Below are 27,882 nucleotides of genomic sequence, written 5' to 3'. Positions count from 1 at the left end.
TGCAAAGTCACAGTGATGGATTTACCAAGGGGAGCACTGAGGTGGGCCCTGCTACCCATGCTGCTTCTAGTAGTGGCTAAGACCTCGTCTGGTTCCCTTGTGAAGACCAATCTGGGGTTGAGAGTGAAAAGGGGCCAATCGGCCTACCTTCAGGAGGGGGACCTCGAGTTTCACATCCCCCGTGAGAAGGACGCCTGCAAGGTGGAGGTGGTGCTGAACGAGCCTATAACCCAGCGGGTGGGGACACTGGCCCCTCAGGTAAATACGATAGGCTTCTTCACCCATTTACAATGCAGTGGTTTTGAGGTTCAGATGAACAAATCAATATAACCTTTGCTCTCTGAAAACGTTAGAGTGAATAAGTTAATGGGTTGAATGCAAAATGTAAGTTAAAATCGACTAGAAGTCATGGATGAATGTTTGAGGGTTTAGGGTATTACAGTGCCTTCGGGAAGTATTCAGACTCAGATTTTTCCACATTTTGTTGTGTTATAGACTCAATTAAAAATGTATTAAATTAAAAGAATTTGCCATCAGTCCACACACAATACCTCAGAATGACAAAGTGAAAACACGTTTTTAGAGGTTTCAGTACATTTATTAAAATGTAAATAAAGAAATACCTCATGTACATACAGTAAGTATTCAGACCCTTTGCTATGGCACAATTAAGTGAGCTAACATGCAAAAATGTCATCGACAAATCACTCAATAAGTTGAATTGAGTCCATCTTAATGCAAGGATAATAGTTCATGTCATTTTGGAATTAATATCTTTGTTTTTATAGGGTCTCTGTATTTGCATATACACTGACATATGATGACATATCTTATAGTGATAATTAAAAGCAAACAGAGACAACTAAAAAGGAGAAACAGAATGGATGCATTAATGGTAATGGGATCCCCTTAAATATAGGATTTTTCTTTTGATGGAGAGAAAGACCATTACATTTATGTCATGTCTGACTCAGAAATCTAATTAAGCCTTGTCTGTGGGGAGAGTCAGGCAGCTTGCAGGTATAATAAAGGTGTGCTGACAGATACAGCAGCGTGATGCCTAGGGCATTTAAGATTATTTCTTTAACAATTCCACTCCCCTTCCGTATTTTATTTGATTTTTTTAGGCAGTGGGAAAGTTGAGATGAATACATAGGGGAGAGACAGGGCAGACTGCCAAATCCAGATCTTTAACCCATCACCATGGGTGTTTTATATTGTGTAACAGTTGTGCAACAGTCAAAAACTAACCTAAGGCTGTAAGCCATTATTTTAAGAAGATGACGATATACTGTAAGGCTAAGTACCAGCTGATAAGGTCCAGTATGTAGATGTTTTAGCTTTAAAATAGTGCTAAATGGCCATGATTAATCAGTAGCCATCAAGGAATGGGATAACATGGACGTTCAGTGAAGAGTGCAATATTAGTCCAAACAATGGCTTTCTAAAGGACAATATATATGTTACGGTACATGTGGGAATACGGTACATGTGGGAAAACTAGGGTTAGGGTTAGGTGCTAGGGTGCTAGGTTTAAGGTTAGGGGTAGGGTTAGGGTTAGGGTTACGGTTAGGGTTAAGGTTAGGGTTAGGGTTAGACATGCCAGCATGTACCAAGTCACCCTAGCACCTAACCCTAACCCTAATTTTCCCACATGTACCGTATTCCCACATGTACCGTAACATATATATATATATTATTATTATACATTTAAAAAATCATTTAACCCATTTAACAACCTCCAACATCTAATCTTGGATTAGATGTGGAGCCATGGATTGGAATATCTGGAATGTCTGCAAAAATATTTTGGTTTGTGATGAGCTTTGCTCTGCTCACATGCTCTCTACCTGTTATATAATGATGATGAAGGAGGAAAAGACTTCACACTATTTCACTTTCATCTGGTGGTTGTCGAGGGTATTTGCTACAGTGTGAAATTAGCTATGTAAGTATATACAGTATATACAGTATGTGTATCTGTGTATTTAGAGGCAACTGTCAACTGTCATTTGCTTCTATATTTCTATTCCCTCAACTTCTGACACCTACTGTATGGAGCGATTGATTTACACATTGAATAGCTCATGATAAGGAACGGTATCTGGCTTGGACATCTCAAATGTTAATTTGATATCTCCCCATCATACTCGTAGGTATTTGACTGCCACTATCTGGCTGATGAAGTGAAGTACATTCATAACGGCTGCCCGATATTAAAAGAAGATACTGTCAAGCTTCAACTGTACAGGTACCTGCACCTACGTTAGATCCGTTCTGCGTGTATTCTGATGACATTTTGCATTTGAACTGGTGATGTTTTCAGTGTGACTAGATGTGGTAAAATGTGGTTCTTTTAATAAGGTTCACAGAGACAGAGACGTTCACTGAGGTGTTCTCCCTCCGCGTGGAGATTATGGAACCAGACTGTAACATAATCAAGCTCGGGCCTAAATCCCTGGAGGTGCCCGAACTCTACGGCCTGTCTAATACGCTGGACGGCAACGTGGTGTCCTTCCACTACGAGAGGAGGCTCAGCCTGGAGTGTACCGTCCGCGTGGCCACCCACGAGACACACCTCCCAGGCCATGGCCAGCTGGTCATCGGGGAGCCTGACAAACTGGAGGCCAGAGGGGACGAACCGGACAGCTTCATCCCGCTCCGCCAGCAGCTAGGTATTACATTGAAGTCCAATCCAAGAAGAACATAACCATATGATGTGATTTTTAAAGTTGTTGAAGGCTTTTAAAGTAAAACATATATATTTGTGTCTGATACGGACCCAAATATTCATAACTGAAATGTACTTTTTACGTGTCTCTACTAGTCTGGCCCTTGAACATATTAAATGTATCCCCGGTTGCTGTACAGATAACAAAGCCAGGGCCATGTGTAAGACTGAGGAATGCTTGAAAGGACTGAGGCTGGCGAAAATCACCAAAGTGTCTTGTGATGAGTTCCTGGTAATGGGCCTGAGGTACCAGCACATAGACCCCCCATCCCCAGACGTAGACTACATTGGCATAAGACTGGACCTCACGGACACCAGGAGTAGCAGCATATACCAGGTATTTTATATTTCATATACAGATACAAAAATATGTGTGTCACGGCTGTCAAAATCCTGCAACATGCAAACTTGAGGTCTGTGAAAAGATATATCTTTGTTATTGCAATATTCTGTGATAGTTGTATCAGCAATTGTATTTCCAACGGGCAGAATTTGAGCATGTACACTGATCCCATGTCTGCCTGCTACTGTAGCAGCACAGTCTCACAGTCTTATTTGGTTGTGTGTGCAGTCGGAGTTTGCCTGGATACCGGTGCTGATTGCAGGCGCAGTTCCCAACCAGCCACCCAAGCCGTCCTTCATGTCTATGTTTATTCTGGAAGTGGACCAGTTCATCCTCACGCCTCTCTCTACTGCCACCCTGGACTGCGAGGATGAGGAGACCCCCAAACAGCTGCTTGTGTTTAACATCACCATGCCCCCCCAGGAGGGCTTTATCACCCACCTCTCTGACCACACACGGCCCATCTTCTCCTTCACATGGGCGGACCTGAACGACATGCTCATCGGCTATCAACCGCCCAACTCCTCTCACACCCAACGCAAGAACTACGAGGTGCCCCTTTCCTTCCCTGCTTAATCCATCCAATCCATCTAATCCATCCAATCCCCAGTATTTGAATGCAATTGCCATGGCAGTTTTGTGGAATAAAATTAGAGAATGCACAGTAACTGACCATGCACAACTTTGTCACTTCAACTTCAGTCCCAGGTCAAAATAATATTTGTTCTTTCAAACTTTAGAGGGATGTAGTTGGATAACAAAGTTATTCTGCCAAATTATACTTATATTATTAGATACCGGTACTATAATTACACCAAATGTACTATGGTATATAGTATCACCGTGGCAAAGACCTCACCTGAGACATGACTATTAAAAGCTGTGGTTTCCCATAACAGTTAACTAGTGAGATTGGAGAATACCCTTGTCATGCAACATTTTCCCTTAGAAATATTCCCTATTAACCGTGAGAAACAGAAGTTGAAAATTATGTTGAAAGAGATGATCTTTCACATGATGTGTCAGGTGACACATGGCAATAATTCTTTGTGCTGTTACCTTGAAGAGAATGGAATGCAAACTTTAGAGCCAAAAGAAGAAAAAATGCTTCACTGTGCCGTTATTACACAGGCCAGGGCACTGTAGTTCAGCGAAATTATGAAATCCTAAAGAACCAATGGAACTCAATTGACCCTAAATTAGCATGTTTGAAATGTCATGCCAAAATAATCTCAAAGGAAGGAAGATCTCAGCATACTGTGTGAGATAATTATATTTGTATTTAACAACAACAAACAAAAAAACGCAAGCAAAATTACGTATTGTGTAAAGTATTTGAAAGAAACAAATATTATTTTGACCCCAGGTCTTTTTTGTCAGACCTATCATTGTTTCTCTGTATTTGAGTTATAGTGGTTCTCTATTCCACAGCCATCAGTTGCAATTTCTCTCAACAGGTTGAATTTCAGGTCCATGATTTCTTCTTTGAGAGAAGCTCCTCGATTGTAGTTCATATGTCAGTCAGGACGGCAGACACCAACGCACCCAGGGTGTCATGGAACACGGGTATGTAACTACTGAAAACACTACTAAGAGTTGAATGTCGTTAAACTACCAACATGCTACAGCAAAATGTAGTGGATGGAACACCTCCGCAACACTGATCACCGGTGCAATATTGAAATGAGATTCAAGGCTTTCATATCATTCATTGAACAATGCTCTTTATAGGCCTTAGTCTTCTAGAAGGCCAGTCTCGCCCAATCACATGGGAGCAGCTCCAGATCGTGGACAATGACAACCTGAAGGCGGTGCGCATTATAACTGTGGATGGTCTTCAGCATGGAAGGTTAACTCTGAGAGGTAAATAACACATCAATTCATGAAAAGTATTGCCTCTTTGGGAGTATTTGGGGTTCGGTAATTCAGTTACACTTTTACTTTACCTACATTACAGGTATGTGCTGCATGCTTTGGTATAAGCATTTAAATGTATTTCAGCGTTTATTTTTTTAAATCAGATTTTATCCCTTTTTCACCCAATTTGGTATCCAATTATCCCCTGCCTATTGCGTAGGATCCGCCGCACGACCGGCAGCCCCAGAGGAGACCGCCAGGCAGACTAGCTGACTGGCTCCTCGAGCCCAGCACCGTTATTCCGGCACCCCGGGGGCGCTGTTGCGCGACGGATCCTTGTCCAGAAATAGTCCTATACCGCCCTCTGGAGCGGCCGCTCAATATGCCGCTCCCTGTGTGCCTCGGCCATATCTGGGTCTGGCGAGACGGGGATTCGATCCCAGTCCCCGGTGGGCAGCTTGCACTAGTGGTTAGTGCTTAGACCGCTACGCCACCGCGGGGCACTGCGTTTAGGTTTTTAAAGGCTGTGGCTACAGATACGTGACTGTATCGCATTCTCATAGGCTGTGTGTCTGACTTGACTGTAATGCAATCCCTAACTCTAATTCTAACCGTAGTCCTTAACCTAACCTTAACCCTAACCATCACCAATAGTAACAATAACTCTAAACTTAACCAATACCTTACTGTAAAGTTTGCTTAGTGTTTTAGACTAACACTGTAGTATCTAACTAACCTTAACTCTTAATCTAACCTTACTCCTAACCTGAATGGGATGGTTCAGCCTTTATTAGGTGAAAATGCATCTTATACTGCGTTGTCCTCATAGGCCAGTAGTGAAAGCTTCTCCTCTAAACCCTTCTCTACTTTACTACCACAAGCAGAACAGCATCCTGTCCAATATACTATGTTTCCCAGTGACCCAAGCAGTTCCATGGCTGTTATTCAGTGTCAATGACTTCTATGTCACATCCCATCATCACAGTTGTGTGTGTGTGTGTGTACGTAATATACAGGTGGCAAAGGCTTCATGTTTACTGTCAGCGACATCAGAGCGGGTGCGGTGCGCTATCACCATGACGACAGTGACACCACCAAAGACTTTGTCATCTTCCGCATCACCGACGGACGCCACCAGACGAGGCACAAGTTCCCCATCAACATCCTGCCCAAAGACGACAGCCCACCGTTCCTCATCACCAACATGTTACTGGAGCTGTCCGAGGGCCAGACTGCTCTGCTGAGGGGCTCCATCCTGCAGGCCTCTGACATGGACTCCAGTGACGACTACGTCCTGTTCAACATCACCCGCCCTCCTCAGGCTGGCGAGATCATGAAGATCCCAGGTCCTGGGCTTACAGGTGAGAAGGGGACCTCCACTGAAAGATCCATTGTTTACTAATGCATTTAGACAACAGATAGCAATTAGTTCAACTTTACTATCTGATTATTCTCTATTTTGCAAATGAAAGTAAGTGCAAGTGAAAGTTATTGTGATTTTACTAGTTACTTGCATACTTAAAACAGAAATATACATTTACAAATGATCCATCCTTCCCTTTGTCTTTCAGGTTATCCTGTAACACGTTTCCTGCAGAGGGACCTTTTCCTCTCTGTTGTCTATTACAGGCATCTAGGGAATGAGGTGTTTGATGATTCCTTTGAGGTGGTGCTCTCTGACTTCAACGACCCACCCAACCTCTCTGAACCTCAGGTGTGTGTACTCTTACTGGAACATGCATGTTAAAGGCATTACTTACTTGAACCCTGTGCTATACTCAGCACACATGGCATCCCCCCCTGAAATAAAAACGGTCAACATCATCCCCCTTCTAAAACTGCCATCCCGCCTTTCCATCCCTTATGTCATTTTATCAATGAACGTGGTATTACTGCTATTTCACTGAAGTCACTGACGCTGTGGGGATGTAAAAATCATTTTTTTTACTTTTCCGTACTGCTATTTCAACATTTAGTTTTGCGCATATTGAGTAAAATACTGTGGGCGAGGGGGAACGCACACATGCAATGACATTTTTACCAAGTCACTGACACTGAAGACACTGACGCTGTGGGGATGCTAAAATTCTCCCCATATGATAAAATCCACCATCCCCCCTGATTTTCTTTTACGACTTGAGTACTGGTTACACTTCATGATTGTAACCAAAGAGTCGTCACCTCTGTCTCCTCCACTGGATGATCCAGTTGATGTTCCTTCTCCACTTGTCACTGAACCCCCCCTGTGGATTCCCACCAATCTAGGTAATAGTGGTGCACATTAACCCCGTGGCTGACCAGCGACCGAAAGAAATCCCTGGAGTGAGTCGGTATCTTGTGGTCAAAGAGACAGAGGTGGTCCACCTGACCAAGAAGCATCTCCACTTCATTGACCCGGAATCACCTGACAGTGAACTGATATACACCGTTACCACTCCACCATTCTACAGCAGCACTTATGGGTGAGCATCTAAACAGAATCAGGCAGAGGCACAGCACCGGCGGACACACAATCAGTATTCACAATGTTCACTTTTCCTATTGGCCAGGCATCCCGATGCAGGGAGGCTATTCCTGGTTGACAGCATCCCCAAATTCACCAAAGATCCTGACGCACCAGTTCTAAGGCTATTCACCCAGGTACACTTGGACACATTTCCTCACAATCGGTGTGCATTGTCTGTGGAATGTTTCTGTTTATTTTTCTGTTCGTATATATATCCTTATTCATTCTGTTAGATATTTGGCATATGTAACTATTCCATTACAATCCATTACACTCATTGATATGTGCGTTCTACCATCCAGTATCCTTACATTAAAAAAAATCAGGATAAGCCAGTATAAAGCTATTTTGCAGTTTTTCTGTGTAGGAGGCAGGCTAATTTACAATACGTGGTCAACTAGTGGTCGTTGTGTGTAAATAGCAGCTTTCCATTGTAAAGACTATGGTCATTTGACCCCCGAGGCGGCTCTTATAGTAGGTAAAAAAGGCATGGTCAAAAAGAAAATGTTTCTATTATGTTAGGGTTAGGGTTAATTGATTGTGTTAGGGTTACGGTTAATTAATTATCTAATCTATGCTTTAAATTTGTTTCTTTCCAGCATGCAGTTAACTTCATGAAAGTAGCCTACATGCCACCCATCGTGGATGTTGGTCCTTACCCCCAGCACATCCAGTTGATGCTCTCTGTGACTAACCAGGAGGGGACCACTGTCACAGGCATATGCTTCAACATCACCGTGCAACCAGTTGACAACCTGGCTCCCGAGGTACAGCATTGAACATCAATCAGGTCAACGGCCTCCGTTGTTGACATTACCAACGTGTTAACCCCATCACTAACCTTATGTCGCTATCCAAATCCCCATTTTGCATTGCACTTCTTTGCTCTCATGACAGTAATAAAAGATGATACACAAACAGATAAAGGCTTCAGTGGGTTCCGCCACGGTTGTAATTTGTAATATAATATGTAATAAATATACAGCGTCCTGTGTAAGTAAATGGGACACTTTTTGTACTACAAAAGTCTGGATTTGAAATGAAACAATTACTATGAGGTTAAAGTATAGATGTGTGTTTTTATTTGATGGTATTTGTGTAAATATTGGTTTCACCATTTAGAAACACTTTTTATACATAGTCCCCCTATTTCAAGGCACCAAAAAGAATTGGACAGTTGGGCTAACTCTTACTCTGCTCAGGAGTACATGAAGCAGGTTTAAGCTTGTATACTGTATAAATATTGCCTCCTCAGGTGAACACAAATCGTCTGACCGTAGACGAGGGGGGACAGTGCTGGGTCGGCCCTGACCATCTGCTGCTGTCAGACAGAGACTCCATGGAGGAAGCCCTGCGAGTGGAGCTGAAGAAGGAGCCTCGGCATGGGGCTGTCCAGCTGGATGGCTCCCCCATGAAACCAGGGCAGGCCTTTACTTTGCAGGACCTGAAAAGCCTAAAAGTTAGGTCAGACATCATAACCCCTCATTCCTACACTGTACCACTGCAAAGGTTTTCTCATGTTTCCCATGCCAGATTGTATTATGTGTAGCACCTTTAACAACTCAACGTTAATGCCAAATACTGCCTAACCACCATCATTTTGTGGAACCACTATTGCTAAAGTAACACAAAGAAGTTCACGTTATGGTAGCCTAGCTTGTACTATTTCTTCTGCCTACATGTTTCGCTACGAGACACACTTTTACTGAAAAATGTATGCACTCACTGCAATGTAAGTCACTTTGGATAAAAGCGCATACTGTATATAACTCATCAACACTAACTGATTTAAAAGCAAATCGTTAAATGTTGTTATCTGTCTGTGATTTGTTTATGCAGATATAATCATGACAGCTCTGAAACGGTGGAAGATGACATCGAATTCATTGCCACAGATGGAATCAACGCAATCGACTTTGTTTTGCATGTTAAGGTACTGTCACTTTGTTGTATACTTGAGTTATGGCTATTTCCATCTGTGTGGGAATTACATCTTGTGCGGTTATCGATGTGATCTATCATTGGATGTGATCTATTATGCACATTTTTTATGATCAACTATTGTTTTAAATGTTAGTAACAGATAACTCAAATGCCCGATGAAGCATGACAGACCTTATCTTCATCAACAGGTGATCCTGGTCAATGATGAGGTTCCGGTTCTGATGCCAGGCCTGAAGCCTGTCCTGGACTGTGCTGAGGGACAGGAGGTTGTCATCACCGCTGAGTATATATATGCCACCGACACAGACAGTGACGACAGCAGTCTGGCCTACATGATCGCTCGCCAACCCTACCATGGAGTAGTGCAAAGAAATGCCGTTGTGGTCGATCGCTTCATTCAGGCAGACATTATCGCAGGGATTATCACCTACAGACACACTGGTATACAGTATATCTTAATTTCGTATATTATTTGCACTCCGACAGTTAATTATAATGGAATCGGGTGGTTCTCTCTGTGAAAATCGAGAAAAACATTACATTTGAGATGGTCATGATCATGTTATGATCGTCAATCTTTGAGGGATATACAGTATGTGATCTTGCCCCGTAGGAGCGGAGATTGGACTGACCCGGCGACACGACACCATCACATTTGTGGTCTCTGATGGAGAGGAGGAGAACCCTCCTTCGTGCTGCGTTGACAGAGGGCCCATGAATAACAGTGGCACCCCACGTCTCAGAGAGAGCCTCCCCGTGTTCGACCTCAAGGTCACAGTGTTTCCTGTTGACAGTCAGCCGCCTTCCATCCAAACCGGTAATTGTGGCTCAGTAGCCTGCTCAAGCTGTGGTTGGTTCGTTGTACAGCATGGTCAGTTAGACTGATAACATGGTAAAAAAGTGGAAGCTCTAAATATTTGGCTTATTGTTCATCTAAAATAATCTACAGTATAGGCCTGGAGATACTGCAATCTAGATCAGCAGTGGCTAACCGAACCATGGATTACACAGAATTTACACTGTCTGGGCACGTGTGCCAATGACACGTGATTGTCGCGAAATTCTTTAATGTTCCCATTCTATTCAATCATTTCAATCACACCGCATTGGGTGCCTCTGTTGAGGGTCAGAGACCACCTGTTTTCCCCCACATCTCAAAAAGACACAGGTATGTTTGAGATGCTCCACACCAAGCGTGCACCCTCGTCGGCCCACATGCGTTGCCAATGTAGTTTCTGTGTTGCAGTCTCTCCTGGCCCGTAGACTACCTTAAAGTAAGGGACCATCTCACTTACAGTATGTTGTGATTTAGGGGAACTATGCCTACCCACATTAGCCCTGTGGAGATGACCAGTATACCAGTTACACGGTTGATCTGCTCGTTTAGCCCCGAGTCCTACCTGGCATCAACATTAAGTGATTTGATTAACTTTTCAGTAAAAGCTATTTTCTAGCATTTCAGATGGTCATTCCATGTCTTCAATATCAATGTCTTCCCCTCTGTCATAGGAGATGTGTTTGTGGTGGATGAGGCGGATATGGGCACTATAACTGTTGCCCATCTAAAGGCCTTTGATGTGGACACTCCTCTGGAGGAGCTGGTGGTCAGCCTGGTCTCTCCTCCCCTGTTTGGCTACATCGAAAATATCCTGCCAAGCCCTGGCTTTGAGAAAAGCAACATGGGAATCAGCACTGGTGAGACACCACCTCTCCCCTTTGAATATGCTTATGAACGAATGAATGAATGAATGAATGAATGAATGAATCTTTATTTCGAACATGATTTAAAATAACAAATAACTAATATGTAGAGTTATGACTTATGTTGCTGCTTAAGACCTTGCTTTCCATGTATGTACAGTATCAACTAGCCAACTTTCACAAAGTAATAGACTAATTCTTGGAGGTAGATATGCTTGACACTTGCTCGGCAGATATACACCCAAAAAAATAAGTAATGTTTCTGCCATGCTGGTGTTCATCGACATGAATTTACAGAAAGACATAGTAGCCATCTAGAATAGCATGATTGAGTAGCTGGTATGCTCTTATGATGTTCTCTCGTTGATATTTGAAAGATAATTTCTCACTATTGCAGCCATGTACTGTATGTGCTAGATTATTTGATTAGACCTACCTGGAGGCAACAAGTTACAACAATGTTGATGCCAACATGCTAGCGACATTGCAAATGGCCCCTGGCTTAGCTGTATTAGCACTGCAGCATTCCACCTCAGCCTCCTTCTCTTACAGAGACATAGTGCATCATGAACACTTCTGGTCTCTCCTCAGCTTCCTTCCCTTATAAAGAATTATACAACAGTTAGTTCCAAGTAATTTGATTGGACAAGAGGCATTCCATGAGTGCTGATATACAGTATAACAGCACTGGGACTTTTAACTATATGTATCACTCCGCCGCACAGATGTTCTACTAAATGACCGTTAATTAGACTACATGGTTGTGTTCAGGTTACTAGGCAACAGTCCATTTGAAGTTCAGTTGCGGAACTATTTTTTGTTTATTTTTATGATTAAATAAACAAACAAAGCATAATCTGTTGTCGCTTATTACTGTTATCTAATAAATCGCGCTGTAGAACTGTTGTATAAAAGCAATATCACACACGAGGTCGTGCTGTTATACTGAATATCAGCACGGCTGTGATCGTCTTCGGTACTCGGCCTGCGGCCTCGTACCTACGACCGAATCACAGCCATGCTGATATTCAGTATAACACACTCCCTCTCGTGTGATATTGCATAAATAGTGCATGAACACCCCTGGTATCTCCTCAGCCTCCTTCCCTTACAGAGACATAGTGAATGGACATGTGAACTACGTCCAGTCCAGACACCAGGGGATAGAGCCCACTGCTGACCAGTTCATGCTCTGTGTGTCTGATGGGAAGCGGAACTCTGCTGACATCCCTTTCTACATCATCATCAATCCAACGAATGACGAAGTCCCAGAATTCCTTGCCAGGAACATCACGGTGAGTCACATGTCAATTATTTACAGTAACACATCATTTTTAAAGGTGCAGTCTGTCATTTTGTTTCTTGTGGCCCCCCCGGATAACGTTACGGTCACATTTGTTAACGGTTTCTAATTAGTTAATAAATCACTTCTAACCAGTTCATAATTAAATTATAAACCATTTACAAACAGTTATGACTCATTCGTTTAGATTGTTCGATATCACTTGGTGCTTGCCAAATAGCGAGTTTACAATCAGGAGCTTAGAATATATATATATATATATATATATATCATTTTTACACCCTAATGAATGGAAGGATTAGCAGTTGTCTGTTAGACTGATTGATACATTTGCTTGACATCTCCATATGAAAAGGTGCGAGAGGGGCAAATGAAGAAGCTGGACATTACAGTTGTAAATGCTGTGGATCTGGACGTCCCTAAGAACGAGCTGCTGTTTAGTGTGGTCCAGGCCCCCCAGCATGGCACCATCATGGGCCGTTCCAGCAGCAATGACGTGACGCCGAATGGAAGGCCTGTCCACAAGCGCAGGGATGCAGAGGTGCTGTACTTCACCATGACGGAGCTGAGGAATGGTGTGGTAATTGTATTGGTTCTTTAGACTGATTGGGGAAACTAGTATGTATAGTATATGTAATACCATGGAATCTTACTTTTTGGGGGGGGTCAAATCTATGGGATTAAATGTATTTTTAAATAGATGTGTACCGTATTTTCCGGACTATAAGTCGCACCCGAGTATAAGTCGCAGCAGGCCAAAAATGGGTCATGAAGAGGAAAAAACCACATATAAGTCGCACTGGACTATAAGTCGCATGGTTCAAGGGAACGGGCTTGGCGGAATCAGCGGGGAAAGAAGACCCTGTTGAGCTTGACTCTAGTCTGGCACTGTGAAGAGACATGAGAGGATTTGTAAGCCCAGGAAGGACATAATTCACGTTAAAACTTCTTCTGAAAGGTTAGAAATACTTAAATTATCGAGTGTAAAGCCAGGGCTAGCTAGCGCGTTGCTAACGAAGGTTAGCAAAATGGCGTCGCGGGAGCAAGCAAACAGGATGGAACAGCCTCTGAAAGGTAATAAATGACTTTAATATCGTGTATAACGTTCATAATAGCGTGTATAACGTTCATAATATAGTGCTTAATGTCCACATTGTCGAGTGTAACGACTATTTATCGTGTATAAGGCCATGACAAAGATAGCTTGGTGAAAAACGGAAGTAGTTAGGATGAAGGGCGGCCTACAAACAATGCAACATTGAACAGCCTCTGAAAGGTAATAAATGACTTTAATATCGTGTATAACGTTCATAATATCGTGTATAAGGTCCATAATATCATGTTTAATGTCCACATTGTCGTGTGTAATGTCCACATTGTCGAGTATAATGGCTATTCTATCGCGTATGTGGCGCTAGCGGAAGTAGCAAAATAGCCTCGCGGGGGTAACTTAGCAACATAGAACAGTCTCTGGAAGGAATAAATGACTTTAATATCGTTTATAACGTCCATAACATTGTGTATAAGGTCCATAACATCATGTTTAATGTCCACATTGTCGTGTTTAATGTCCACATTGTCAAGTATAATGGCTATTCTATCGTGTATGAGGCGCTAGCGGAAGTTACTCCTTGGTTCATGTCAGTCAGAGATTACCGTATGTCAGTTCATGTCAGTCAGAGATTATGAATTATTGATATATAAGTCGCACCTGACTATAAGTCGCAGGACCAGCCAAAGTATGAAAAAAACCGCGAAAATACGGTACTCCTGAATGTTTACATTATGTGGAAATTGTTGTTCATAAATGAGGTGTAAACTGCTCAGAGACATGCACTCACCGAGTACCTTATACTAATACTGGTTAGGGCCTCTCTTTGCTCTCAAAACAGCCTAAATTCTTCGTGGCATTGATTCCACAAAATGTTGGAAACATTCCATTGAGATTCTGGTCCATGATGACATGATTGCATTATGCAATTCCTGCAGATTTTTCATGCACGTGGTCAGCAACAATACTCAAATAGGCTGTGGCATTCAAGCGATGATTGATTGGTATTAATGGGCCCAAAGTGTGCCAAGAAAACATTCCCCACACCATTACACCACCTCCACCATGAGAAGGTGTACAGCTGTTCCTAATAAAGTGTTCTGTGAGTGTACTTGAGTGAGTGAATGCATTCATACATGTGCTGACATTATGGCGTCTCTCTGATCTCAGAACTGTGTCTTGCTGTTTTATCTTATACGTTATGATTATTTAAAATGTTTTACATTATGATTTTTTTTTCTCCCAAATCATTCTATGTAATGGTGGCTTATGTAACTTCTCGTATTTTTTATGGATTTTGTTTCAATTTGACTAAAGTAGATATATATCTCGCTGTCCATTGAGGGTCTGAATTTCTCCCTTGTACTGCAGGTGAAGCTCTGATGTACATGCATGATGACTCAGAGAACATGGAAGACAGCTTCACCATCCAGCTGACTGACGGGAAGCACCATCTTCAGAGACGAGTCATAGTCAAAGTGCTCCCTGTCAATGATGAAGAACCTCAAGTGATACGGTAACGAATATGACTCACTAATCACTGGGCTGAACAGGGTGGATTTGAATATGACTCACTAATCACTGGGCTGAACAGAGTGGATTTGAATATGACTCACTAATCACTGGGCTTAAAAAACATTTCATACTGTAGTTGTATTGGTTTGTGAACCACAGGTGTAATGCAATCACTGTCAAGCAGTGTCTTGGTTAAACTAGAGATTGTCAGCTTATATTTGATGGTATATGTGTACATATTGGTTTCACCAATTCAGAAACACTTTTTATGCATAGTACTATTTCAGGGTAGCCAAAAGTAATGGGACAATTGGCTTGACAGGGGTTTCACATCATTTGTGCAGGCATAAGAGAGCTGTCAATGTATATAATTGATTATAGATGTTGTGTTTGCCTTTGGAGCGCTATTGGTGTCTGTGAACAACCAAAGAGGTGTCAGTGAAAGTCAAGGAAGCCTTTATTAGGCTGAAAATCTGAAAACAAACCAGCAATAAACCCCAGAAATATAGGCAAATCTTAGGCTTGCCAAAATCAACAATTTGGATCATTCAAAAGAAAAAAAATGCAAGCAATTGCAAACAGGCTATGGCATACTTCTCCAGTGGATGGCTGAATAATGCTTTCACAATGATTAAGAAAACCCCAAACAACCACGTCCCACTGATTAAGAACACACTCTTCGGGCGCTTAGGTGGCGTAGCGGGTTAAGCGTTGACCATGTAACCGCAGGGTCCCCGGTTCGATTCCGGCCGGGGACATATCCTGCATGTCATCCCTCCTCTCTCTCTCACCCATCCTTCCTGTCTAAATCTCTATGGTATCTGTCAATACAATGAAAAATATGAGTGGAACTGCCCCACTCAGAAAAACATTCTTAAAATAAAAAAAAGAACACACTCTTCAGGAGCTAGGGGTGAATGTGGCAGAGACCATCCGTACCATCCGTATTGTGTGCTGCATTTTGAGACATTATAGCCTCGGTAGGCTAAAAAAGTTTGGTCTAGCTTAACTGTATCTTCAATTTTGCCTGTATTGAATATCCAATAAATCTGTTCAACCCAAGACACCGGCAGTCGCTAAACAAATCACTGGAAGGTTGGTGATACATTTTTCTATTTACGGGTTGTTCACATGTTTTCTAATACCACCCCCAACTTTCCACTTGGTTGTACCTCACTCTCTCTCTCTCTCTCTCTCTCTCTCTCTCTCTCTCGACTCATTAGTCGTGTGATTTAACTACATTTTTAAAATGTTCTGCTTGTTGTCTGAGTGTTTGTCTCAGAGGAGGTAGATTGTTACTACAAACAAACAGTATCCTTTATTTAAGTCAAACCCACCACCTTGAAGAACTGTGGTGACAGATTGACCGTTGTTTGGGGTTCTGTGTGAAACTATTGGGTGTCTTCACTGTAGGAACACTGGACTGGAGGTGCAGGCTGGAGAGGCAAGGCTAATATCCAGTGCTATACTCTTTGCTCAGGACAAAGACACCCCCGCCCAGGACATAACGTACATGTTTGAGAGTGTTCCTACTAAGGGACTGCTTCAGGTTAAGGTCAGTGCATTCCCACACTTTGTTGTCAAATGTGTTTTTTTTGCAATGTTCATTGACCTGCAAAATCCTGTTTCTGAAGTGTATGTTTTGCATTAAAGGCACAATCCGTAATTGCAAATAACATGGAAAACATTGTGTTGAGCTTTAGTAAGTGTAGTGGTGATAAATTGATCTGCATTGTGTTTGTTGAATGAAAGTGCAGTGTCAGGACAGTTTCAACAGACTGGGAAGATTTTAAGGGACACACACTCCAGGTCACTTGTAACAAACATGTTATTTTAAAAGTTTTTTTTTTTTTTTTCCTTTCCTAACACCAGGGGAGCCACCCCTCCTAAATTTCGTTGTTTGGTACCTGTAATGTAGCAATGACAATACAGTCCATTCATTCATTCATTCATTTAACTATAATTTATTACCAGGGCAGTGTCATACTTTTAGACTAAACCCACTTGCGGCGAAAGTATGTCAGGGTCTAACTCAGGTGCAATTGGACGCACCTGCGCAACAATGCTGAAGGTTTAATCTCACTGGCAATGTATCTCTTTCAGGTAATGGCGAAAGGGATTATGTTCTACTAACTTGCACGTGCAACACGTTAGACCTTGACATTCGAGGTTTACAACTGTGCCGACAAGTTCAAAGTGCTACATTGTTTGCCCAGCAAATCTGACTACATACTGCAACGATTTTAGATATCTCCACATCCATGCCAATATATACAGTGGGGGTATAAGTATTCAACAACAAAAAAATGTATTCAACATATTTCCATTGCAGCTATTAACATGAAATTTAGACCAAACATTGGTATTAACTAAATAAAACTACGCAAAATAAATTGGAACACTCCAATCCATAAAAAAGTGATGTGCAATGAAGTGGAATGACAATGAGAAGTATTGAACAACTGACATTTTACTGAAATGTATTTAATACTTGGTGGAAAAGTCTTTGTTTCCAATGACAGCTTCAAGAAGCTTTCTGTACGAAAAGAACGAATCTCTCAGTGCCATTATTAAGCTGCTCAACAATCTTGTTTGCGAAGGTCTTGGGAGAGCTCTTTGCTCTTTCTACCCATCATGACATTTCTTGCAGGAAGGTTTGGTGACAAATTATTTGTTTACTTGCATTCACAGGTGGGAAACCCTTTTTCAGAGAGTGGAAGTACTTACCCACCAACATGCACTAACCCAGCTGATTCTAATTAGCACAGGTATGAGAACTCATTAGTAAGCATAAGCTGGTTTAGTGCTTTTTCTTGCTGTGTTCAATAGTTTTTTTTTCTGTGTCATTCCACTTTATTGTACATACCTTTTTTACGGATTGGAATGTTACCATTTCTTTAGCTGTGTAGTTTTTATTTCATTTAATACCAATGTCAGGTCGACATTTCATGTGAATATCTGCAATGGAAATATGTTGAATTAAAAAATTGTTGAAGTGTTGAATACTTATTTCGCCCACTGTATGTCATTGACTATTATAGTATATAGAATATATAGGCTACATATATTCATATACATGTATATACAACGTGTTGATTAGAACAATAATTGGCTGAGAGGTGTTAGTGAGAGGTGCTTTATTCCCATATATATACTTTTCCTGTTTACCATACATTACAGTAATATCCCTGCTCAGACACTCAAAGTACGAAGATTTATTTAGAACCAACTTACCTTGACAACGGTAGTCGTTTTGAGAATAAGTCGGGTCATTTAAAAAAATTAGATGGAAGCGCAAACACCTCTGGGCTCCACCTCCACCTGGGCCACAGAGAGGCAATAGCGAACTGGCCATCTGGAGCCCTGGGTGGGCCGGTTGATCTGTGGGCTGTGGGGCCGTTTTACCCTCCCAGTCCATCCTTGTAGAGAGGGGTGTGTCGTTTTCACAAAATATACGTATACGATATTCGCACCTCACGCTTCAATTTTCAAAAAGACGTGTGCACATATGCCCCTGGAAAAGGCGCACCAGGTTCGGATATGGCGCACCATACAATATAAAATAAAATATATAGGACTCTTTACAGTTTTAGTAGATGCTTTTGATGATCAAGTCATCGGAAAATCTTTATAATCAAATTCATTGCTGTACCTTTTACTGTTGTTCTGTGTGTAATTGTGCATGGGCCCCTCCTCAGATAGGCCTTGACTGGGTGACCCTTACTGCTGGGATGAACTGCACCCAGGAGGCAGTGGACATGAACCTCCTGCGGTACCTCCATAGCGCCTTCCTAGGGACTCACATCACAAAGGATTTCTTTGTTTTCTACTTGTTGGATGGGAAGAATCGCTCGCCTGCACAACATTTCCATATCTCCCTCAAGGACATGGAGAAGGGTGGGTAGAAAGACGATGAAGTGGAAGACGGCAGCGTTATATGGATGAATGACGTTAAGCTGTAGTCACAAACTCTTAAGTCTCCAACCTAACCCTAACCCTAACCCAATATCTATCATGATTCCCAGGAAACATTGCCATCTTTGTGAAACCAGTTAAAGCCAGCCGCGGGGAGCGCGTGGTTCTGACCACAGACGTCCTGTTGGCCCTGGATGGCACAGACAAGGCAGAGGAGCTCCTCTACGTCATCACGGCTCCCCCCGTCCACGGCCACCTGGAATACATCAAACACCCTGGGCTGCCTATCCACACCTTCAGCCAGATGGACATAGCTGCTAACATGGTGTGCTATGTACACGACAACAGGGCCACAACACCCAAGGAGACACTTCAGTATGAAAACCTCTCTTCTATCACTACTGCCTTAGGGGATGATGACAACATGATTGTATATTGTAACCATTGTTATTCCAGGGACATTCAGTGGTAATTTGGGATAAAACATTTCTTTAAACATTTTTTTAGGGGGAGGGGGGTTAGTTCAGGCTTGCTCCAGCAAATCCAACGATTTAGATCCCTGTTGCATTGTATTAGTGGGCTTGTTTTAGAAGTATGGCGACTAGCCTCAATTGTGACAACGGTAGCTTAATATACTGTGTTACATTCAGTGGATGCATGCAAACCGATTCTACTGTAGGTGGCTTACGTATTACCACTGACCGCTGTGAGTTACACTCACTGTAACTTGGTTATTATGATGTTATTTCATGTTTTGCCAGGTTTGTTGTGAGCAATGGCAAGGCCACCCACAATGGAACCCTGGAGATCAGCATTGAGACAGCAGACCGCGTGCTGCCATCACTGACCCATAACAATGGCCTGAGAGTCCCTCAGGGCTCCTCCATGGTCCTGACTCCTGACGTCCTGACCCTGTCTGACCCCGACACCCCGCCCGGTGTCCTGCTCTACCTCCTGGCCCAGCCCCCGCAGTATGGCACACTGCTCCTAGGTGGCGCCCCACTCATTGCCGGGTGCAACTTCACACAAAGGGACTTGGAGGAGCTGGGCGTGACCTACAGGCACGGTGGCGGCCCCTCACAGATCGATCGGTTTGCCTTCACTGCCTCTGACAGCACCAACTACGGCTTCCTGATGGAGGGGAGGGTGCAGACAGAGCCTGTGTTCTTCACCATTCAGGTAGGCCACATTCTCCCCTGATCACACACCTCTTCCCAGACAACAGGCATTAAGACGGCATGACATCATTCGTCCGTTTTATCACTGCCGTTAGTCTTCCACACATCTAAAGAGTCTACCTCTTCTCTTGTCGTCTTTCACTGGTATGTATTTTTGAGACAATTTTTTAGGCGATGACATAATATGTGACGGCAGCTGGTGAAACCGGCAGCAAGTCGGCAACCAATCAGATTGTTCACTTTTATTCTGGAAAAAAAGTCAATAAATGTCAATGTTGTTGAAAATCAATGGCACAGCGTGTCTGTGTGTTCTAGATTGAACCCTTGGATAGCTCGGCCCCTAAGGTAGTGAAGCTGCAGTCCCTGTGGAAGGCCGAGCTCCTGGCTGATGGACGCTACGGGATCTGTCTGTCGTCCCGAGAGCTAAGGGCTCAAGATGCAGAGACCAAGGATGAAGACCTGACCTTCCACATACTCCGTCAACCCTATCATGGCTACCTGGAAAACACTACTACAGGTAACACACACACACACACACACACACACACACACATACACATATATATACACACACAAACACACACATATACGTATATACACACACAAACACATACACACACATACACATACGTTTTTGGCTTTGAGAAGGGCTTATCATTGGATTTTATTTGTATATAAAAAAAACTATTTTAAAACTCTAAGGGCCGGTTTCACAGACAAGGCTTAAGCCTAGTCCTGGACTAAATCACACTTTCAATGTAAAATCTCCATTGAAGATGCTTTTTAGTCTAGGATTAGGCTTAAGCCTTGTCTGTGAAACCGGCCCTAAACGTTTTATTTGATGGTATTGTTTCCACAGTATCAGTATATAGTATTTACAAGAAATGGTCCTTTGGTCCTACTGAATTCAACACATTTGCCACCTAGGCGAACCTGGTACATTCCAATGAAACAAAATATCATACCGGTTGTTTTTGTGTAATGTGACCATTACTATGTGTTTTTAAGTAATGATCAGCAGTCATTTCTGTACAGTAAATTAAGTGCAAACACAATTCCTCTAATGTGTGTTCTTGCGCTTGTGCAGGAGGCTTTGTCCGGCAGCATTTTACGCAGAGAGATTTAAGCCGGAGGGCGATAGTGTATGTCATTGACACAGCGCTGGACGCCCTGTCTGATAGTCTGGAGTTCAGAGTGTCTGATCCTCTGGGGAACGCCGGACCCTCTCACATGTGAGATGCTACTTTTGTTACCCTACAAATACCATTCATATCTACGACATCCATCAGTCGAGGTGAGAGTGAACCAACACCCAGCTGAACGCTGTTCTTTTACTGGATGGTACACCGCACCAACATTCCATATGTAGTGTTGTTTTGAAGATGACCCTGAGAGTTTTGAGAGTTATGAGATAATGCTCTGATCACAATGACAACCCCAATGTTGGTCTCCATATAGATATGATAGATATGATATGATCACTTTTCAAAAAATGCCGGTCGAGAGAGGAATCTAAAGTGTTGGCTAATTGCAGTAGCCTATACAGAGCAGATTGTCCTACAAAGACACTTAGATGTAGTAATCTAAAAATTAATTAGACCCCTATAATCTATCTTGTTTATTTTTTTGTTTCTTTTTATTTTACTACTCGATCTTTTCAGTTCGTAAAGTGTCTTTGAGTGTCTAGAAAAGCGCTATATATAAGTCTAATGTATTATTATGGGGTAGTGGTGGTCTAGTGGATAGTGAGTTGGACTTGGGATCGGAAGGTTGTGAGTTCAAATCCCGCCTGAAGCCACACCACTACTAGTGTGCCCTTGGGTAAGGCACTTAGCCCTCAGTTACTCCAGGGGGAATGTCCCTGTAATTCGTAATTGTAAGTCGCTTTGGATAAAAGCGTCTGCTAAATGGCAAAATTAATTAATTAATTATGATTATGATTATGATTATTATGTAACAGATGTCCTTGTCTGTGCTGTCCTTGCTCTATGCTCTCCTGCAGCCTGGAGTTTCACTGGTCCCTTGTGGAGCTGTCTCTGTCTGAGTATCATGCATGTGAGGACCAGGGGGCTATCTCACTGGACATACTACGGAAGGGCAACTTGTTGGAGTCCTCATATGTCACCATCAAGGTCTCTTTGGTTTTAACTTCTTATAGATACAGGAGTGTCCTCTCACTGCCTTTTTTTTATGCATGACATTTAAATTGTTTAAATGTTACATTTTTAAATCACATCAACATGACTTTTGCCCTTTCCACAGTGAACAACTGGTTTTTTTTCTTCTGTGATTTCATTTAGTCAAGAAGGCTAACATACATAATGTCTCCACATTCAGAGGGCAGTGTGACTAGCCATACTTTTGAAGACAGTTGGGGTACCCCAGACGATTAACATCGAGCAGTTGATAACAAAATGAGTTTTGTTATTAGAACATGATCATCAGATCACCATTCAATTACAGTGAAGTGCATCTTCAGTTGGTGTTAAAAATAAAGAAAATGCAGCTTTAATTACAGTCAAAAACCCAAAATGGAGTAGTGGACCCAGCAGTTCTGCGTCCAGAAGCGAAATGGCACTCTTATACAATGTGTCCCTTGGACCATCTATAGCTCCTGATGATCAGAATTGTATTTAGACATTTTGGGTTGTGTGCTTGTTCAATTATACAATGCCAGAACCTTGAATTCAGTGTTGAACTGTGAACTCCAAGCATTAATACTCTACATGCATTTTTTGGTATTGTATGTACCTTTTCTTTAACAATGTTTTTAAGAAAACAGTGATTATTCAGTGAAGTAAATAGTGTGAAAATGTATTGCATGCCACACAATAGCTAACAGTAATATTCAAAACTTTTATTGGATTGTGTTATTCCATTGTCCGTTGAAGAGTCTGCTTATCATGGGCAACGACTTGCTTTCTTGACATTTTTTACTCAAGGAAAAATGCCCATAGTCTTACCATTGTGATTACATGTCATGTTCAAAATGTTGTGTATGATATTCTCATTGTCTTAACATCTTGATATAGGTGAGGGAGGTCACAGCAACTGTTGGAAAAGACTTCATTTTGAGTCCTTCCCGTTTAATTCAGTTTGATTCTGGTATGTGCACACATTTCTAAACAAGTGACAAGAATGAGTGGTTATATCCACTGTTTTTGTGGACATTTCTTTGTGGTTGTTCTAAATATAGATTGTAGGGAGATTCAAGGCAGACATGTGTGCTCTCTTTTAAGGCGTGTCAAGTAGGAGCTGGGGGATCAAAATTCCCCAAGACCACCTAGAGGAGGCAGAGGAGATGTTTGAAGTGACGCTGGTGTCACCTGAAGGCTCAGTGCTGGGCAGCACCTCCAAAGTTCTAGTTAAGATCTGGGACTCGGGAAAGGGTGAGTACTGCTGTCGTCTTAAGCACATCTTTACATGGTATTAAAAACAAAGGATTTTCCCCTACACTTTTATTTCATTGGCTGTGCTTTCGGTGGATCGATCGCATCCACACAGAGCAGAAACACGAACACAATGTGTCCAAGATTACCTTCAGAGGTGGTCATAAAAGTCAGATCACAATTTCTTCCTAATGCATATTTTTATTGTCTACATCTGTCAAATACTGTTGTGAAATGTTCACATGGGCTAACTCTGAATTTGCTGCCGAGAGCATTATTAAACAAAATGAAGAATTTCATTTGATGTGCCATTGCTGTCAAATTTGCTGTGATAAACAGCTGCGTTTGAGATAAGAGATGTTTTTGGTGGGTCTTAAATGTTTTAAGACCCACTGTCTGCTTGCACTGTCCGAAACTGGAACTTTGGCACATTTACAAGCTGATATTGCCAACACGCTTGACACGTCAACAATACCATAACCTTGCGCCCAGCCACAAATAGAGCCCTACAAGTAAAACAGTGACGTTGGCCGCGCTTTTGAAGTTAAACATTTGTATAGCTCCGTTATGTGGCCGAGTGCAGCATGATCTACTAGACGTATTCAGTCAACAATTTGCACCATCCTGTCAATTTTGTTCTCTGTAGGTCTTACAATGTATCTGTAGCTATTCAAAGATTCTAAAAATTATAATAACCATTATAAGACAGTTCCAGCCCCTTTGGGGCTTGGACCCCTAGTAATAACACACAATGTGGGACTAGTAACGCTGAACTTTGCACTCTGTGGAGATGCCTGTGGTCAAATTGATGCAATTACCTAATGTCTGTGTAACCGAGTTGGGATGGTAAACTCACTTCTCAGGTTGAAATACCCCTGCGCCATTGATTTACTAGATTTCCGAAATTCCGGTGGCATAGCTGGTTAACATCGGGTATTTGGGAGACGGTCAGGTTGTGTTGGCAATACAGAGGACGCAGGTTTGAGACTCCTGTGAACTCAGACTGGGAAGAAGAAATACTGTTTGCAGAAACGTGACTTCTGTTTCAGGTGACATGGCATGCAAGACAACTTGTTGCACTGTTTCCCAAGAGCATATCGTTGGAAAGTCTAAGGAATAGTTCACTATACTTTATTCAGTATAGTATTGAAATAGACAGAAAATGTCCTCGAATCTTTGCATTTCTAGGACACTGTGGACACAATCAGGCCCCTGAGGGTCCCAGCTTGGGAGGAAATCAGGTTCCATCAAGAACCTACACCCAACATGGGTCCATTCAACTGGAGACACTTCCCCTCACCCTGGAAGATGGGGTGTCCAGCACCAGGGGTGATGGCCTGCCCCCGTCAGTCTCCACTACCCCCAAGAAAAAACTCAGAGCTATGGGAAATAGGAAGACGGTGAGTTTTAATTTAATTTAAATTTTATTTTTGGCGGGGGGGTTCACAAATTGTTCCTTGTTCCTTTTTTACCTGACCCTGTCACATATTGGTTAAAAATCCCTGAAAGCATGAGCACCAGTACTCAAGTAGATACAATACAAAAGAAGTTTCATAGCCCCAATGCAGAATCTGTCTTGATTAAATATAATCTGTGAGTCAACCTTGTTGTCATGTATTTTCATCTCACAGATTCGGCCATCGTCAGTTCATCGCAATGGAACAGACACGGTGTTCACGGTAAGCAGAGACTAAAAGGTTTTAAATGTTCAATTGAGGTGCGAACGCTAGTTAGTCAGAAAATAACATTTACAAGAAAATGTACACCTATGTGTAACACATCACTTATGTTAGCTGGGGAAAATGTATGGGGATTTTCCAGATTGAACCAGAAGTAGGTTTACTCACTATATTTTGACGAAAACTCTGCCAAGTTGTTTTTAGAATGCTATAGTTGCAGCTCACTGACAAAGAAATGAGAAGTACAGATGGCTCGAGTGGCCACCTGTTTTCGCATGAAACGTAAAGTGACGTGAAAAAAGAAATCGGAATTTTTGTTTTCTTCTCATTAGGAGTTAATAGCTAATGTATGTCATTGTTATAAAAAAAGAGTGTAAACAAATTGGTTGTCGGGACTCGTGAGCATGGCAGTCTTGAGCGCAGAGGTCTGGAGATGCTGCAGCTGGACCCTTCTCAAACCTTTTGCCCAAATCTAACCAAGGGACTGCAAATACTTTCTTTCTCCAACTGTGTCTCTGTGCTTGCAGTACCATGGGATCATGTCGATGCAAGTAGAGGATGATGCCTCTCCATCCAGGAAGAATCGAAAGGCAAATGTACATGTGACCCGAAGGGGGCAGCAACAGCAGGCGTCCCCCAACTTAAAACCTCAACCTTTTCCTCAGAGGAAGGTTGGAAGCGTGCGCTCTCAAGCAAAAACTGAGCCACCCAAAGGGAAGGTGAGTCCTTTTAGTTTTTGCTTGTAATGGTTTGTTTATACCGTTTTTATATACAGTGCCTTTTATTACAGTGCCTTCCAAGTAATGGGACAGTGAAGCATTTTATCTTCTTTTGGCTCTATACTATATTATAAGCATTTGGATTTTAATTCAAGCAATTACTATGAGGTTAAACTATATATTGCTAAAGAGTATTAGTGTACACATTGCTTTCACCATATTTTAAAATATATATATACTTTATATAGTAAGTAAGTACTCGGCAAGGCAATATAATACATGGTGAATACACTCTTCTCATCTAATTTCTGTAGTATTGTTTTGAACAAAGCATTTCTGCTGGGAACACTGTAATACGTTTGTAATTAGTAATTTGATTGTGTCTTGTCTGCAGAACCTGCCAGGAAGCTCTGCAAGTAAACCCTGCGTCCCAGAGCTGATGGGCCTCCTCCACTTCAACCAGAGCTCCGGCCAGCTCTCCCACTGCAATGGGGTCTCCTGGAAGCCTTGGGCTCCCACTGATGAGGTAATAAACAGGTTTTAGAGTTCACATCTAAATGTCTTATGTGTCAAAAATTACTGTGGCGGTGTTGTCGTGCTGTATGTTAACTGGACAAGGACAAGAACTATTTCAGTAATGTCTTACCTCATTGGTGGCTATTTTCCCCTTCTACAATGCAGTTAGTTAGTGCTCAGAAATGCCCTCAAACCTGGACCTATCACAGTGGCTCGTGCTACTTCCTCAGTGCTGAGCGCAAAGCTACATGGAGTGCAGCCACCAAGGCATGCAGAGAGAGGTGAGGACACTGGGGGAAATAGGACCATCTGTTGATAGGAAATACCTTTTTTGCCATGTTAATTATTTGTCTTATAATGACTTATTTTCATTTTGGGACCAGTCACCATGGCAATCTTGTTAGCATCCTCTCCAAGACAGATATGGAGTGGCTCTGGAACTTCGGTGGAAGGAAACCATTCTGGATAGGTAATAAGGTCACCTGTTTTTCATCATTGGTGCTCTCATGGCTGAAAGTGACAGGCAAAAACGGTTAAAGCAATCGACCGATACTGATTGCTGACCGATCAATCGATGCATCACTACCCACAACCCTTTAACAAACAGAACAACAAAAATAGACAGTACAACAGAAAAACAGAAATAGCAAATGGCCAAAAACACATAAAACATATGTTAGACATTAAATAGTCTGTCGACAACATGTAAGATGACATTTATTTAATGAAAGTAATAAGTAAATGTTAACTTAGTTTCTAGTGACCACCTCACTCACTGTGCTCCTCTCCATCTGGCAGGTCTGAATGACCGGGAGAGCCGCGGACGCTGGGAGTGGGTGGGCGGAGAGCCCGTCACTTACACTAACTGGAGGAAGAGCCCCCCTAGATCAAAGAGGAAGGGTACCAAGAAGTGTGTCCTGGTTTGGAGGAGGGCCAAGTGGCAAATCCGAGACTGCAAGACAGGCAAGGGTCAACGCTTTGTTTGTTACGTCAAGATGTGAGCAAAGGGAGAGTGTATTGTTTCTTGTGAATAAATCAGAACTCTATTTTCGATTGAGTTGCAAACTCCGTAAGAAAACATCTCATACATGCACTGCAATGGCTAAAGATCTTATTAGTACGGTAACTTGTTAAACACTGATAGTTCTTGAGATCAATAAAAAAATAGGCTTAATGTTCAGTGCTTCTTTTCAATGCATAGAGTACTGCTCATCAATGTAACATAATGTAAAGCTGTTGTTTGTTTGTCAATAACATTTTCGGATAATGTGTGGTGCTGTAATGAATTAATATTGTTGCTATTGCGCTGCTGCATTTTCCCTGTTGCCAAGCAACAAGGAGTATTCTCTCCAGGGAGTGTAAAAGACCTTCCTGTAAGTGGGGGGGGAGTGACAATAATTATGCCACTCCAATGTATGAGCTACTTCCTACTCTGAGGGCCCAGATCCTAGGGTGTGTAAACAACAGGCAGTACCGACCTGCTGAAACGTCACCTTCCCATTATTTGTCTTCTCTTTTGAGGGCAATAATCTGTC

General features: G+C 42.2%; 1 protein-coding gene across 1 annotated transcript; it reads left to right on the top strand.

Moving 5' to 3' along the window:
• Positions 1–15: 15 nt before the first annotated feature.
• On the top strand, positions 16–27,882 carry frem1a (Fras1 related extracellular matrix 1a; the record flags this gene model as incomplete). The annotated part of the gene is made up of 36 exons (XM_080547037.1): positions 16–258; positions 2,157–2,251; positions 2,365–2,675; positions 2,872–3,068; positions 3,303–3,626; positions 4,532–4,640; positions 4,806–4,937; positions 5,948–6,292; positions 6,503–6,645; positions 7,197–7,393; positions 7,481–7,571; positions 8,037–8,204; positions 8,693–8,901; positions 9,277–9,370; positions 9,570–9,822; positions 9,995–10,198; positions 10,891–11,076; positions 12,181–12,377; positions 12,741–12,960; positions 14,808–14,952; positions 16,365–16,510; positions 18,654–18,848; positions 18,977–19,241; positions 19,628–20,045; positions 20,360–20,561; positions 21,132–21,276; positions 22,047–22,176; positions 23,077–23,149; positions 23,284–23,433; positions 24,622–24,833; positions 25,065–25,112; positions 25,640–25,831; positions 26,226–26,357; positions 26,513–26,628; positions 26,731–26,816; positions 27,146–27,882. 36 exons carry the CDS (start codon positions 16–18, stop codon positions 27,346–27,348), a joined length of 6,576 nt encoding a protein of 2,191 aa, XP_080403163.1. The 3' UTR covers positions 27,349–27,882.

This window comes from Nansenia antarctica, assembly GCF_963989245.1.
Source record: "Nansenia antarctica genome assembly, chromosome: 16".
NCBI classification, from domain to species: Eukaryota; Metazoa; Chordata; class Actinopteri; order Argentiniformes; family Microstomatidae; genus Nansenia; species Nansenia antarctica.
The sequence above is the reverse complement of the archived record's forward strand: the minus strand, read 5'-3'. Positions and strand labels throughout refer to the sequence as shown.